General features: G+C 39.0%; 1 protein-coding gene across 3 annotated transcripts in view; it reads right to left on the bottom strand.

Moving 5' to 3' along the window:
- Nucleotides 1–13173, bottom strand: part of LOC141965571 (neuronal acetylcholine receptor subunit alpha-7) — a 45393-nt gene that overhangs the window by 19378 nt on the left and 12842 nt on the right. For 2 of the 3 annotated variants that reach the window (XM_074917339.1, XM_074917341.1), the window contains one exon: nucleotides 2285–2329. In XM_074917339.1, the coding sequence (XP_074773440.1) occupies nucleotides 2285–2329 (45 nt within the window). Of the gene's footprint in view, nucleotides 1–2284; nucleotides 2330–5629; nucleotides 5671–13173 lie in introns of those variants that run through there. The other variant, XM_074917340.1, reaches the window with a different exon arrangement.

Below are 13173 nucleotides of genomic sequence, written 5' to 3'. Positions count from 1 at the left end.
CAGATGGTGGTCAGGATCAAAGAGTCTGCATGTATATAAATACTAGGTTTATATTCCTCTTTCTTCCAGGTTAGTTTTTGTATTTAAGTATTTCAGTGACGATTATGTAAAATATATTTAAGGTACATCGCTGATTATACTCACATACATATCAAGAAAGGGAGTGGAGAGGCAAATTCAGGCAAAAACTTATTTTGGACCTTTTAGCATAATAAAGTGACATATGCTTGCCTTAAGCATGTTTTGAATCTGTCTAGTTTACCGTTAATAGACAGTTAATATGCAAACACATCTCTTTTTTTGTAATATGTACACAGGCCATGAAGAGTGGTTACATTTTTTGCAGCAGTCAAGTGATCTGCTCATTGCAGTGTTAACATGCTCCACATACAGTATGTGCTAAGGTGAGTAAATCCAAATAAATACATAATATATAAAAGAGCTAGGAATTTCCTTAAGAAAAAAAAAAATCAAAAAGGATAAGGATGTTGTGGGATAAAAGAAAAAGAAAATAAGTTATAGTTTCTTGAGTATGAATTGTCATCTGTTTTCCTGGTAAGAAATCATAGAAACTGTTCTCATTGTAGCTCAAAGCCAAAAACATATAATATTTGACAGTTTTAATCTTACTATACAACAAGCCTGTAAAATAACAGGAGCTGAACGCTTCTCCCATGTCAACTTTTCTTTGTGAATAAATGGAATAGCTGGTATCCTTTGTAGGTCATCAAAACAGTCCTTTATTTCTTTCCTAAGGCCTACTACGGTGCAAGAGACGTGCTGTATAAAAAATGTTACAATAAAAGAAAACAGAATACATTTAAACTGAATGAGCTGGTTTAAGAAACTGAAAGGTGTAAAGTTTCTGTGGAAACAACATGATTATTCTGCATAATAAAACTCTTCTGTAAACCTTTACTTAAGCCAAACAGTTCAGTTTCTGTAACACAGAGGGGAATTCAACTAATGGCAAATTCTCATTCTAGCTGCTATAGTATGGGGTACGCTCCCCAAATCTCCCTGTCTTTGTCACAAACTTACAGTAGAAAAGTTTTGTGGAAGCACCAGGAGCCCACAGTAGTCATCATGGTAAGAATCATCTTGTTAATTCTAAGTCTTAATTTAAAATAATGCAAAAAAATAATCAAGTCTGAATAAATCTGTGTAGGCTCCTTTGCTTAGGAGCAGCTCTTTCACTAGTTAACCTTTCAGAGAAAAGAAATTCAAAATACTCTCACAAAGTTCTTGAATATTCTATTATCTATTCCATTTATAAAAAAGTGAGTGAAACTCACTCCCGCCCAGCAATGCCAGCCATGAGTTAATGGGGGCCAAGTTGTCTGCTGTGGTATCTAGTGGTGGCAATAGTTATGGTTAACTAATCGGTGAGAATGTGACATACTCTGACAACTATAGCAACTAAACATTGCAACAAAAGGCAAAATAAAGCTACTGTTTGGAAAATGAACACCCTCTGTGAGCAAAACAAACTGGGAAACCAGAAAAAGATATAATGTTCCCAGCTGAACATTAGGAAACTGAACTGATGTTCCAATACCCATTTTAGTCACGTAACTGAGATACAGAATTTAGAGAAGTAACATAAAAAACCTCTGATGCTCACAGTTAACCTGTGATGATGACCTCTGTTTAAACAACATTTTGAACAACATGGGAACAGCGTGGCCATTTTAATTAAAATCCTCTTACAGCTTCTCAAGGAGACAGACAGCAAAGCAAGTAGGATGGCAGACGTATTCAGTTCGGACAGTGGCAGCAGTGCTCAAGAGATAGTGAACCTCTTTGGAATAATTTTTCCTCTGTATCAGAAGAACCATCTGATGATTTTCAGAATGCTGATTGGAACAGCTATTACAGATGAAATGCATTTCTTGCATGTTATAGTTCTCTTTCGGAGTCAAATTATTTACCACACATAATGCATTTGTTAAAATGAATGATAAGGCACTTACACCTACAGTCACCTGGGACTCTTAGGACACCATTATCTTACAACAATCGAGTTTAGCATGACTAAATCAACTACAATGAGTTAGTAACTTATTTATATATAGTGACTCAAATTCTTAACAGTTTTCAGAAATACCTGAAACATCAAGACCTAAATCTCAGCCTTACAGTTTTCTATTCAGCTTAGCTTTGTCAACTATGTAGCAAGATACAGAACAAAACTTCGATAAATTTCCTAAAATTCAAACCCTTCCCCAGATTAAATTCAAAGACTAAAAGGGGAAAAAACCCCATACTTTGTTTCAAAACTTACCATTTGTAGCCAGATGTTTGTTGTTAATACTTGATTCTTTTCATCCTGGGAGGAAGGAGGAGAGGAAAAAAACCACAAACCACAGCTTAGTACCATACAGCTAAATACATTTGGTAAATACATTTGACTATTATGAAATAGCTAAATACAGCTAAATACAGTAAATACAGTAAATACAGCTAAATACAGGTAAATACATTTGACTATTATGAAATAGCCAGTTCTGCTAAGGTACCTTTCAAAGCAAAGGGAATCATTGCCTCTAACTTACTCCAACGGAAGTTTTCACAGGTACTTTTTAATGTATTTCATACTACTGCAGTCAATCAGACTTTTTCCTGAGGGTATCCTTCTGCCAGGCTTGGGGCTCCTCTTTAATAAAGAATCTCAAAAGGCAAAGCAGGTTACAGTAGGGGTTGCCTGTTTCACCTTAGTTAGGAGCAGCCCTCTCACTCATTCACCTTACACACCAGACATGCAGGTAGTAGAAAAAATATTAAACAAAGAAAGTGTGACTAAGCTCAGATGATGTGTGCTGAGGCCATACTTGAGTACCTTCTTAACAGGCGAGCAGCAACACTGATACCAGTGGAACTACACAAAAAGTGTGGTATCAGCTTTACCAGAAAACTGTTGTCAGGGTCGAACATTTTTCTGCTTGGAACAGTTCCAGTTTCGAGGCCTTTCACCATGCCTCCTGTGATTTTCATGTAAGGTCAGGTGACATAATAGGCATCTTAACGCTGCAGTTAATTAAAGAGTTTAATTTGTCACTTCTCAAACACGGGAAAACGTTGGTGACCTTATTTCTGTGGAGGTACTGTATCAGTATCCACCTGGGTTGTGTGAAGCTAATGGAATAACTATACATACACTGACAGTATTACACATGCTACTAATGAACACACAATCCCTGTCCCAACACCAGCCAAAGCTTCATTTACAGTCTAAGGAAGTGTCATAGCATATTTCAGTCACCTGTACAGCAGCAACTATCACAGCTGATCAGACCTCTAGACCTCTGAACTTAAATCTGTCACTCTTGAACTTAAATGTTGTTTCTAAATGCCCCCCCAAAAAAGTTTAATCACATTTCATTAAAGAAAAGCTTTCTCTTTTTGATAATAATCTTTACTAAAGGTCAGTATTCTTTGCTGTTTGGTGGACTTCTAACTGAACAAAAGTCCTGAGAGACCTTTAATTGAAGCCATCTTAGAGCAGCAAAATAGTAAAAAGTTACACATCAGGTAAAATCAAATGCAGTGCAAAAGACAATGGCATTTTTAAAGCAAGTGAAGCCTTTGGAGGACCAGCATCAGTAAATACATGCCAGTGTTACTAGGTCATGTATAATCACAACTAAATGGACAACATAGAAACTAATAGAAACATTTTAGGTAAAGATTGGTATTGTGCATGAATAAAATCTGCCCTCAAATGCATGTTCCTACCTTCCTTTAAAATAAAAGTAAATTTAAAAATATAAAGCACAGACCATAGCTAGTGATTCAGCACTTTTCCTCTCTATTTTCTGCTTCATCACCTCCATGAACCTTAAAAATATCTCAAATGAGCAACTCATTTAAATAGGATCCTCAGGAAACAGGTCTCTTTAACCCTTTGGTTTCAGGAAAACATTATTAAGCTGCATTGAATTAGCATACTGAAGGTATTGCTGAAGATGTCAGCCAGGCAAAGCAGTAATTAATTTGCAATAGTAGCTGTTATTATCTAGACATACAAACATTAATTTGGTGCCTCTCTCAACGACCTGCTTATAGTGTTAGAGCACAAAAAAGGTAGTTTGCATGGGATCTTTAATTCATGAATGAAGAAACAATGCTGAAGAGACAATTCATCTCACCATGAACTAAAGTCTGTAGACAAGTGTTGCAAATTAAGGACATGTAAAACCTATACATGTTTATATTTATCACAGCCATTTTTTGGTCAGATGTAAATACCACCAATGATAACCTATGATTAAAAGTTCGAAGAGCTCAAAGCTCTGTGTGTTGTCTCAGATGAACATGACAAGTTCCCATAACGCAATGTCCCATCTACTGCACCTGAGTAAAGCCAGAGAGCACCACTGCTGTGTGGTTTCTGTGCAGGGCAGACAGTAGTAGTGTTGCTTTGCACAGGCGTAACTGGCTACTCAAAGCTGCAGAGCAGTTCAGAATCCATTATGTTGTAGGAAGCTTGTTTCAGGACTGTTAGCTGAACAGCATGTACTCCTGCATGGTTAAATTCTAAATTAAACTCACAGTTTATTCCCAGTGTGATCTCTTTCTACACATGAATGGCCCCGGCCTTAGATTAGTGATGTTTCAAAAATTCCCTTTTCAGTAGCAGGAAAAGATTGTACTAAATCTGGAGTGCTGCTGATGTTTAAGCTAATGATACGCCGTGGGGATTTATTTTGAAGCCCTGAGCCCACAGCATAGTCAGATTAACTATTTTAGGAGTACCAGAAAGGAGCTCTACTATCAGGCAGCACACATGACAGAAGGAGGGTAGAGAGCCATCACTGAGCAGTCCAACGAGCTGAGCTGAGGGGGACAGTAGACTTTTAATCCAGCTGTGCTGCTGGCAGAATGATTCAACTGCCTGCCACTGCCAGGCAGCAGGGCACATGGCAGAGCTGTCGCAGGTTTGCCTGCAGGAGATTGCAGATGTATTCTGAAGGCCAAGAGTTATTCTTGTGATAGAGTGTGGTGTTTCATTCAGATCTAGCTGAAAGAGGGTGTCTGAGAGTACTGACTCAAAAGTAACTTGTACAGTGAAGACAAGCCCTATATGAAGATGGCCCGTGCTGCTTTCCTGGTGTTTCTTTCTGTTATTTTAAGCATTTAGAGCCTGAAAAAGTATATTTGAACAAACTCCCACTTGGATCACTATATTTAAGGTTCCATCAGTGTTTGAATCATAAATCTCATCATTGCTCCTCAGCTATAAAAACTTTGCTGCATGCTGAAGCTTGGTTTGTAGTGGTGGTTTTTTCCTAATGTTTGTTGGAGCAAATGGCTTTTAGTCACATTTTAGTCATTACTGGATTGACCCAACCATCACTAGAGGAAAGATTCTGATTTTAGAGGGTTTGTCCATCTCTGTGGTCCCAAGTGAAACTGGTGAAAGGTGGGGCAGGAGATATCCTGCAGGGTTTCTCCCAACCCGGAGAGTTTTTTTTACACTGTTTTAAAAGCTTTACAGCAAACTGCAATAACAGTATTATTCATCAGAGTTGTGCAGTATTTCCCCATAAAGTGACGGGTGGGCTTCACACACTTCATAGGATTTCACCAGGTTTTGTTACTTTGCAATATTTTATAAACATACACTTACAGAAGAAGTGTTGAACATGAAAGCAAGGCAGCTCCTGTTACAAACCCCTTCTACTAGAAATGAGCAAAGAAAAAGGACTTCACAATATATTCTGAGGTGCTGGCAAAATTAGTCAGAGAATGAGACCAGAAACTATATCATGGTGTTTGGATTGGTGTGGTTTTCTCCCATACCAGCTACTTTCGCTTACTTGCTGTTCAGCCCGTACTGTCGAAGTCGCACAGCTAACGAAGAGTTAGGTTTCATTAGCACAGTGGGGGTGGGCGGGAGGCTACTTCGGTCTACTTGATTCACAACTGTAGTCATGATCTGTGAGGGCAGATGGCAAATTGCTACTGGACTGCTTATCACATTATTTTACAGAAGTGTAGTTATTGAAGGGAAAGTAGCCGACATCAGGAAGACCTGAATGGTCCTTCATTCATTTTTGAAGGTAGAGGTAACAGTTTGTGGAAGTTTTCAGAAGGAATTGCACTGTCCATTACTCCACTTCCTAGCTTTGGTTTTGTCTTGTCTTTTCAATTTAAACAGTCTAACAGACTGATCACCTTTGAAAACACAGTATCAGATTCTCACATTATCCTTCCCTTACCCTGTGTTCAACAGAATACGTAAAAGAATAGATGGAAATTTGACTATGCTTTGGAAAGAGCATTATTAGCCTGGACATTACAAACTTTGTAAGGTACATTATCTGCTGACTTCCAAATGGATGTCAGCACATCTATTAACCACACTAGAAAAGCTACACAGCAAAAAGGGGAAAAGGGAGTAAAATAAGCCTGCATGCCTGTAGACTGCCATGCAACAGTGACATGCAGCACCTAGAAAGAAACATGTACTTCCCAGAAGACTTGCACAAAGTGATGTCCTGACTAAAATCTATTAGCTGTAATTCTTGAATTTCAAATCCAAATTCTTTATTTTTACATGGTTGAATCTCACCAAATTACAGAAAAGGTAATGCCTGTTTGAACTGGGCTTCAATTATTATGAACTTTAATAAAAGAGTTTGTAAAAACATTTAAAGACATCCCTGTTATAGCAATAATGCTAGGTTCCTGATTGGTACTTTGTAGCAAGACTAAAGTTAATAATTGTAGTCTGAAGTTAAAAATGGGCTGGCAGCAAGTAAGACACATCAGGCACTCCCTATATAGATTTTCACTTTTGTTTGTTTGAATGTCATCCTACTGAAACCAGCAGGTTAATCAGTTCATTAGGTCTTATTACATCGTCTCAGCACTTGCTCATTAAACATTCTCAACATCTTCTGATCCACAGTGTCAAATTACTAGCACCGAATGATGTTTTTTCCCTCCCATCATTTACAACGCTGTTTAATCTTTGCTTTGCACAGCTTGGAGTTTTCTTCCTCTTCCTTTTTAGGGTAATGCACTGAGTGTCATTAAACATCACAAGAAGCGATAAAGCCTGAATTCTCAGAGAGAACAGGCTAGAGGGTGAGTTAAGCACTCATAAAGTGGTCAGTTGCCAAAAGATTGATGCTATTGTCATACTTTAGGCAGTTATAGTGACAAGATGAATCTGAGCTCCTCAAGACTTCTGGTGAGTAGTGGAGGGGCTGGACTTCTCCATTCCTGCCCATCGCACCTTGTGTGGCCAACCTCCAGGAGAGGCCAGAGCAGCATGGGGTCCAGCCTCACCCATCTAGAGCCCATCTGAAAACCTCGCATTCTTTATAAGCTAACTCAGCTCTTGCAATTATCCTCTCCCATGTGCCAAGGTTAATGCTAAACTTTTGTATTAGAAGTGGCTCAAGGCTTCTTAGTTGTGCAAGCAAAATTGAATTGTGCTATCTCAGGGGTGAGGGTAAAAATCAGTTACTTAAAAGAGCCAGCCTGATGCTTCTGCAAGGACACTGAAATGAAAACTGCAGTTGCTTGCCAAGGACTACATCTAGTCATCCATAGGCGGGGGCTGTAGCTGCAGCAAGTCTTGATCTTGAAGAATGTACTAGAGAGTGCAGAGTCAGGCTGCCCCATAATGGGTCCACATTCATTGTCCCTGAAGCCTAAGGCATCACCTACACTGCACCTGCCAAAAGGCAATATTAATTAAAATGCAAATTTGGATGGAATTAAGGAATGTTTGGGGGTTTTGCATAGAAATAAAAAGATACATGGAGAGCTGGCAATGTGAAACAGGTTTTTTTAGTCAACATAAAGATGAAGAAAAAGGCAGGCTACAGGATTTGTTAGATGAAAGAGATTTGAACACCACAAGAACACCACAAGAGATCTGAACACCATGAAAGGAATAGGTTAGTGCAACTACCATTCACTTCTCCGGTTGTCAGCAATACAACTTGTTATCATAGTAAAATGTTTTTGATTCATCTTACAGCACATATTTCTGATTATGCAGAAAATGCCATAAAAACACACATTACCAATGCATAAATAATAACATTCCATGATCCAGCATGTGAGGCTCAACACCAGGAACAGGGCACAGAATGTTTCTGATTTCCTGAAAACAGATGCAAAAAGTTCAAAATGGTTCAAGAAAAAGTCAGAAGTGGAAAATATAAATTTTCACTGTTTAACTGCATTTTTCTTGAGATCACTTCAAACTTAAACACACATTTATATTTGGTGTTCTGACTTTTGCCGTATCAGTGACATTTTTATATAAAAACAGAGCTCAGAAATCTGTGAATTAATCTTGTAGCGGTACAGCCTATTGCTTTAAGCAACACTCCTTCAAAATTACAGCAACTGTTGCAAACTGTTTAAACAGTTCAGAGTTTAAGATGATGTGTCTTACTACACAGCCCAGTCAGTATGGTGTGCCAATTCTGCATGACTTGGCCTTGGGCTTGTGCTTGCCGTAGGCCAGCTCCCTTTACGTCAGCTGCTAATTTGCCCTGATTCTGTTGGTGCTAAAAACCTCCTGAAAGTTGGTCTTCACTATTTTATACTCAGCCACTGCATGCTAGTGACCTTAGAGAAAGTTGAAGGCATTTAGGACATCACCCTTTCTTCTATTCCACTTTCCACTTCAAAGCCAAATTCAGCCCTGAGGTACCTTCACTGCTAGGATGGTATCTGACTTGGACTTTCTCACCTTCCAACTCAGACTCTCTCTGGCTGTTTCAGACCTTTAGGGATAAGGTATTACAGCTGTGCTCAGCATTTAGCTAAACATCTCCTGTAGCATTTAGGTGAGTTTTGCAGTTAAATCTCTGAAATCCAGCCTGAAAATGTCTTCCTTAGTGTGCTTCTTGATCTTCAATTGCTTCTAGGTTTTTTTAATCAAATAATTAAAATCTTAAGGCAAACCAAAATGTGAGTAGCTAGAGTGAAATTTGAAAAGAAACCTTCTTTTCTATTGAGCTCTTAGGTCTATTAGATTTGTGATGGATGGCATATGAATTGCTCTTCATACTCTGCATGCTGAAGAACTTTAAAATAGAGAACTGCTCTGTAGAATTGCTCCTGACTGGGGAAAGTGGAGTTTTGTTGGTGGAGATAACACAGACTGGCACAGATTGCTGTCACTATCTGTTTTTATTTTTTTAAAAGGCTGTCTTTGAACTGTAAATTCAAAGAAGACCAAGGCAATAAATGGCTATTCAGTGACCAACTGAAATACTAAGAGTTATATGGGAAACAGAGTTCTTCTGTAGGGACACCCCCTTCTCACTCTCCGCCCAGCCCCTGCTTTAATTTGTGATACAGTGAGTAAAGTCTACTGAAGCCCCCTAAATCTGTAGTCAGGAACAATGCAGGGCAAATCTTTGGTATATTCCCAACACAACCTGCTGTCCCAAGCACTTTCCATAATCGTGAAGGACAGAGTGGCAGTACCAATCCTGGATGCAGTGACAGTTCCTCTGTTTCCTGTTTGAATTAAAAAATCAGCTTCTTCACATCATGTGAACGGTGTAGCAGAGCTGAACAAGAACCCACACTAGAATGGACAGCTGAAGAACACAGCTGAAGAGTACTTGTGAAAGACTTATGAAAGGGCTAATGACTGTTGCATATATAGGCTCAATTTTGTAAAACAAAATGATAAACATTTGTAGGAGATGGTGACTGTTAATCCAGTGAAGTTTCCTGCATGAGACAGGTGGGATTAAGGTCTGACTCTGCACTCTCATTCCATTTTTTGCTCTTGTTTTGTTTTAGAACTATGACCTACAATACAGTGATTCCTCTGTCTGGCCATATTTACTAGAACTACTGTAGAAATTAAGGAGTGGGCCACACTTAATTAGAAATAATGCTGGATAAAGCAAAAATTCCAGCTCAAGCTACCCCTCTTCAGCAGATAGTAATCTGTGACAGCCAAGACCTCGTCTTGCTATGACTTCCCAATTCTGTGCAGCTTCTCACCTTCAAAATATGACCTATCTTCATGTTTACTTACTCGGAGTATAATGTTTAAAATTCAAGATATGGAAGATTTTTTTCCAAGCAATATCTACTTATGTCATCTTCCTTTGAAATGTGCACATTCAGGCTGGCCTACATATATATGTGTTAATGCCTGGTCTTTTTATGACCTGGCCTGTGGAGTAAAACAGTGCCAGCAGGACTTAGTTAGCCAGCTACAGTGTACTGGTTCTAACTTTTGGGTATTGCTTTTACGGCATATGATACTTGGTATTTGTAGAGCATTTTCCTGTCTTGACAGTTTGTACAAGTGTCCCTTCCATCAGGAACATGTTAAATTGTTCAGACTATTTATTATCTTTTCTGGGCTTTTTTACTGAATTATTTTAAATGTGATTAAATGAGTAGAAGATCAACAAATGCTTTATAAAACTGACTTTGTAAATCTTCCTTCTAACATACAAGCACATTATTTTCAGCCAATTAAACACAAGGAAAAGAGTATCTGTCTACAAATAACTGCAAGTGTCAAATGAATACTTTTCAGTACTGCTATGAAACTATTACATAGCATTACAGATTTCAGCACTGCTGTAAAGATCTTTAGGAGTGCAGTCCTTGCACACAGTTATACAGCTCAACATGTAGTAACTTAGACTGCCACATCTGCTGACATTAGTTCCAGATGTTTGCAGGTAGTAACAAGGGCAAGCTGAAGAGACAGGCTGAGGAACAGAGCAGCAACAATGCAGAGTGTTACCACGAATGGAAACAAGCATCTGCTGTCGGGTGCAGAGGGGCCCTGGGATAGGGTATGCAGGGCACAGGCTTTAGCCATGATGAGGCCCATTATGATGAGCTCCTGGTTTCATTTAGTGGAAACTGCAGTAGGGTGGTCTGCAAGTCACTGGGAAACACTGGTGAGAAATGGCATGCAGCAGCTGGGAGGAAGGGAATGGGAGAAGAGGAAAAGAAATCTCCCGGTGTGAGTGGTGGAAAGATGCCCTGAGCACTAGACTAGCTACAGTTCTGGTCTGTGTTTAACACTTGAGCCAGCCCGTATTTAATACAAGGTTTGCTATGAGCTTACCCACAGTTACAATGCAGACTTAAGTGACTGTAGAACTTTACCTATGTGTAAGTCTACAAAAACGGGGATTTTCAGGTATGTGTGCATGGGTATTGAAGCCTGGAGTTCACCTGTACCACGCACTGTTCAGGTACACAAGGAGAGAAACAAAAGAGTGAGGAAGTAAACCTGAATACAGCAGACAAGAATGCTTCTGCTTATAACTAAAGTTCTGTGAAAATTTTAAAGGTTTCTAGAGTTAAAATGCTCAAATGTTACTAAAGCATTCTGTGCTGCTGAGATAGAAGTAGATGCTCATTTCTGGCCTTTTGAATATCTAATTTTTTCTTTAAAATAAAAATTAGAAAAATGTAATTTGAATTTTACCTGGGTTAAGGTTGAGTTTGGAATGTGAGATGAGGAGTCTGATTGCTTTGCTTACCTTAATTCAGATTAAATTCTGATGGGGTGGGGTGGGGGGTGTTGTTTGTTTTGTTGTGTTGGAGGGGGGGGTGTTAAATTGTGCTCCATGTGCTCTATTTTGTAAGTCTGAAAAACTCCACTGGGTTCTCCACACCACGTAATCTTACATGCTTTTGCAAGAAGCATATATTCTCCCCACAACTACTTTATCTTGCTTTAAAAGAAAGTCAGATTTTGCTCAAAACATACAGAGGTCTTCCCAGATGGATGCAAATCTCACACAACAGAAAAGCTGCTGGAGAAAGAGCATAGAAGAGCCATCTTAACTCTGGGCACAGCATCTGCGTGAGGAGCCTCCTTAAAATGTGGGAATGTGTTTCTGTTCCATATATACTCTGACAAGGTCTGACAGTCGTGTTTGCCATTGACTGTAATAGGGCTTTGTCCTGGCAGTGGGCTTGAAATGTGTTTTCACCCGAGTTTCACAGAACAGAAGTGGAGATTATAAATATATGTAAGAGCCTCATGATGTACCATTTCTGTTACCATGGGGACATAATTGTAATAGCAGTCTTTTTTCTTTTTTTTTTTTCAGTACATCATTGTTAGCAAGAGATTGTATTTCGATTTGAACACATTCATCTTTGCAAAGACAAGCAGGGATCAGGTGTATGAAATGAGCAGAGTACAGCATAGCTAATAACATACTTCACATCTTGCATGAAAAAAATACTTTTGAAGAGCAAGAGGGGGAGGTTGCATTTTTTTCAAGTTATTTTATGAATTTTTTTCAAGTTATTTTATGAATTCCCATGATTCAGTGTAGGTTTCACTCAGTGTAATTATTAAATATAGCATAGAGCTCAAAGTGCATTTATTGCAAGCATGCAAAGTAATAACAGTGTTCTGTTGCTTTATTTACAAATACTCCTTGATTCCATTGTATTCCATGGCAGACTCCCATTGAGAAGATTGAACCTGAATTACTATTAAACCCGGGCTCTAGGTGCTGATTATCATTGCCAGGCTGACACAGATAGGCATCCCAGCTCTGAGTGCACGCTGGGATCCGGGAACTACCAACCATTCCACAGGCTAAGAGGGAATAATAGAACCCCTGTAGCCCCACTCCTTACACAGTGTTAGAACAAGAGGGAATCAAAGCTTGCGAACTTGATTTATTTGCCTAGAGGTTAGCTGCAAAACATAGAAGTTGAAAGTTCAGGTCATTAAGCTGGATAGATCAGTAATGCCAGGACAGCATTATATCAAAAGCTTTGACTCTTTTTATTCTTGCAAATAAACTTTAAGTCCTATTTGACTTTTTATTAAGTCTTTCTCCTCAAAACGTTCATAAGTCATATGGAAGTGCTGTTATAGCATGTATATTTAGCAAATTAAAGTGGAAGGAGAGCAGGTGATTTCTTCAAGAAGAGAAAGTTATGGGAGAACAAGGAGCTGAACACAAACCTTCCTCTCCCTTTGTGCGATCAGAGCACAGAGCTCCAGCATCAGCCTGCTGCTGGCATTCTTCTATCCTATTTTTGTGAATAACAGCCACAGAAATTTCCACACCTGACCAGAGCATGTTTTCCATGTTTTAGCATCAGTTCACATGCTGAAACCACAGAACCTCTGAGGGACACCAGAGCCACAGAGATAGAGGCATCTGACTAGGACACAACCCT

This window comes from Athene noctua, chromosome 13, assembly GCF_965140245.1.
Source record: "Athene noctua chromosome 13, bAthNoc1.hap1.1, whole genome shotgun sequence".
NCBI lineage: Eukaryota > Metazoa > Chordata > Aves > Strigiformes > Strigidae > Athene > Athene noctua.
The sequence above is the reverse complement of the archived record's forward strand: the minus strand, read 5'-3'. Positions and strand labels throughout refer to the sequence as shown.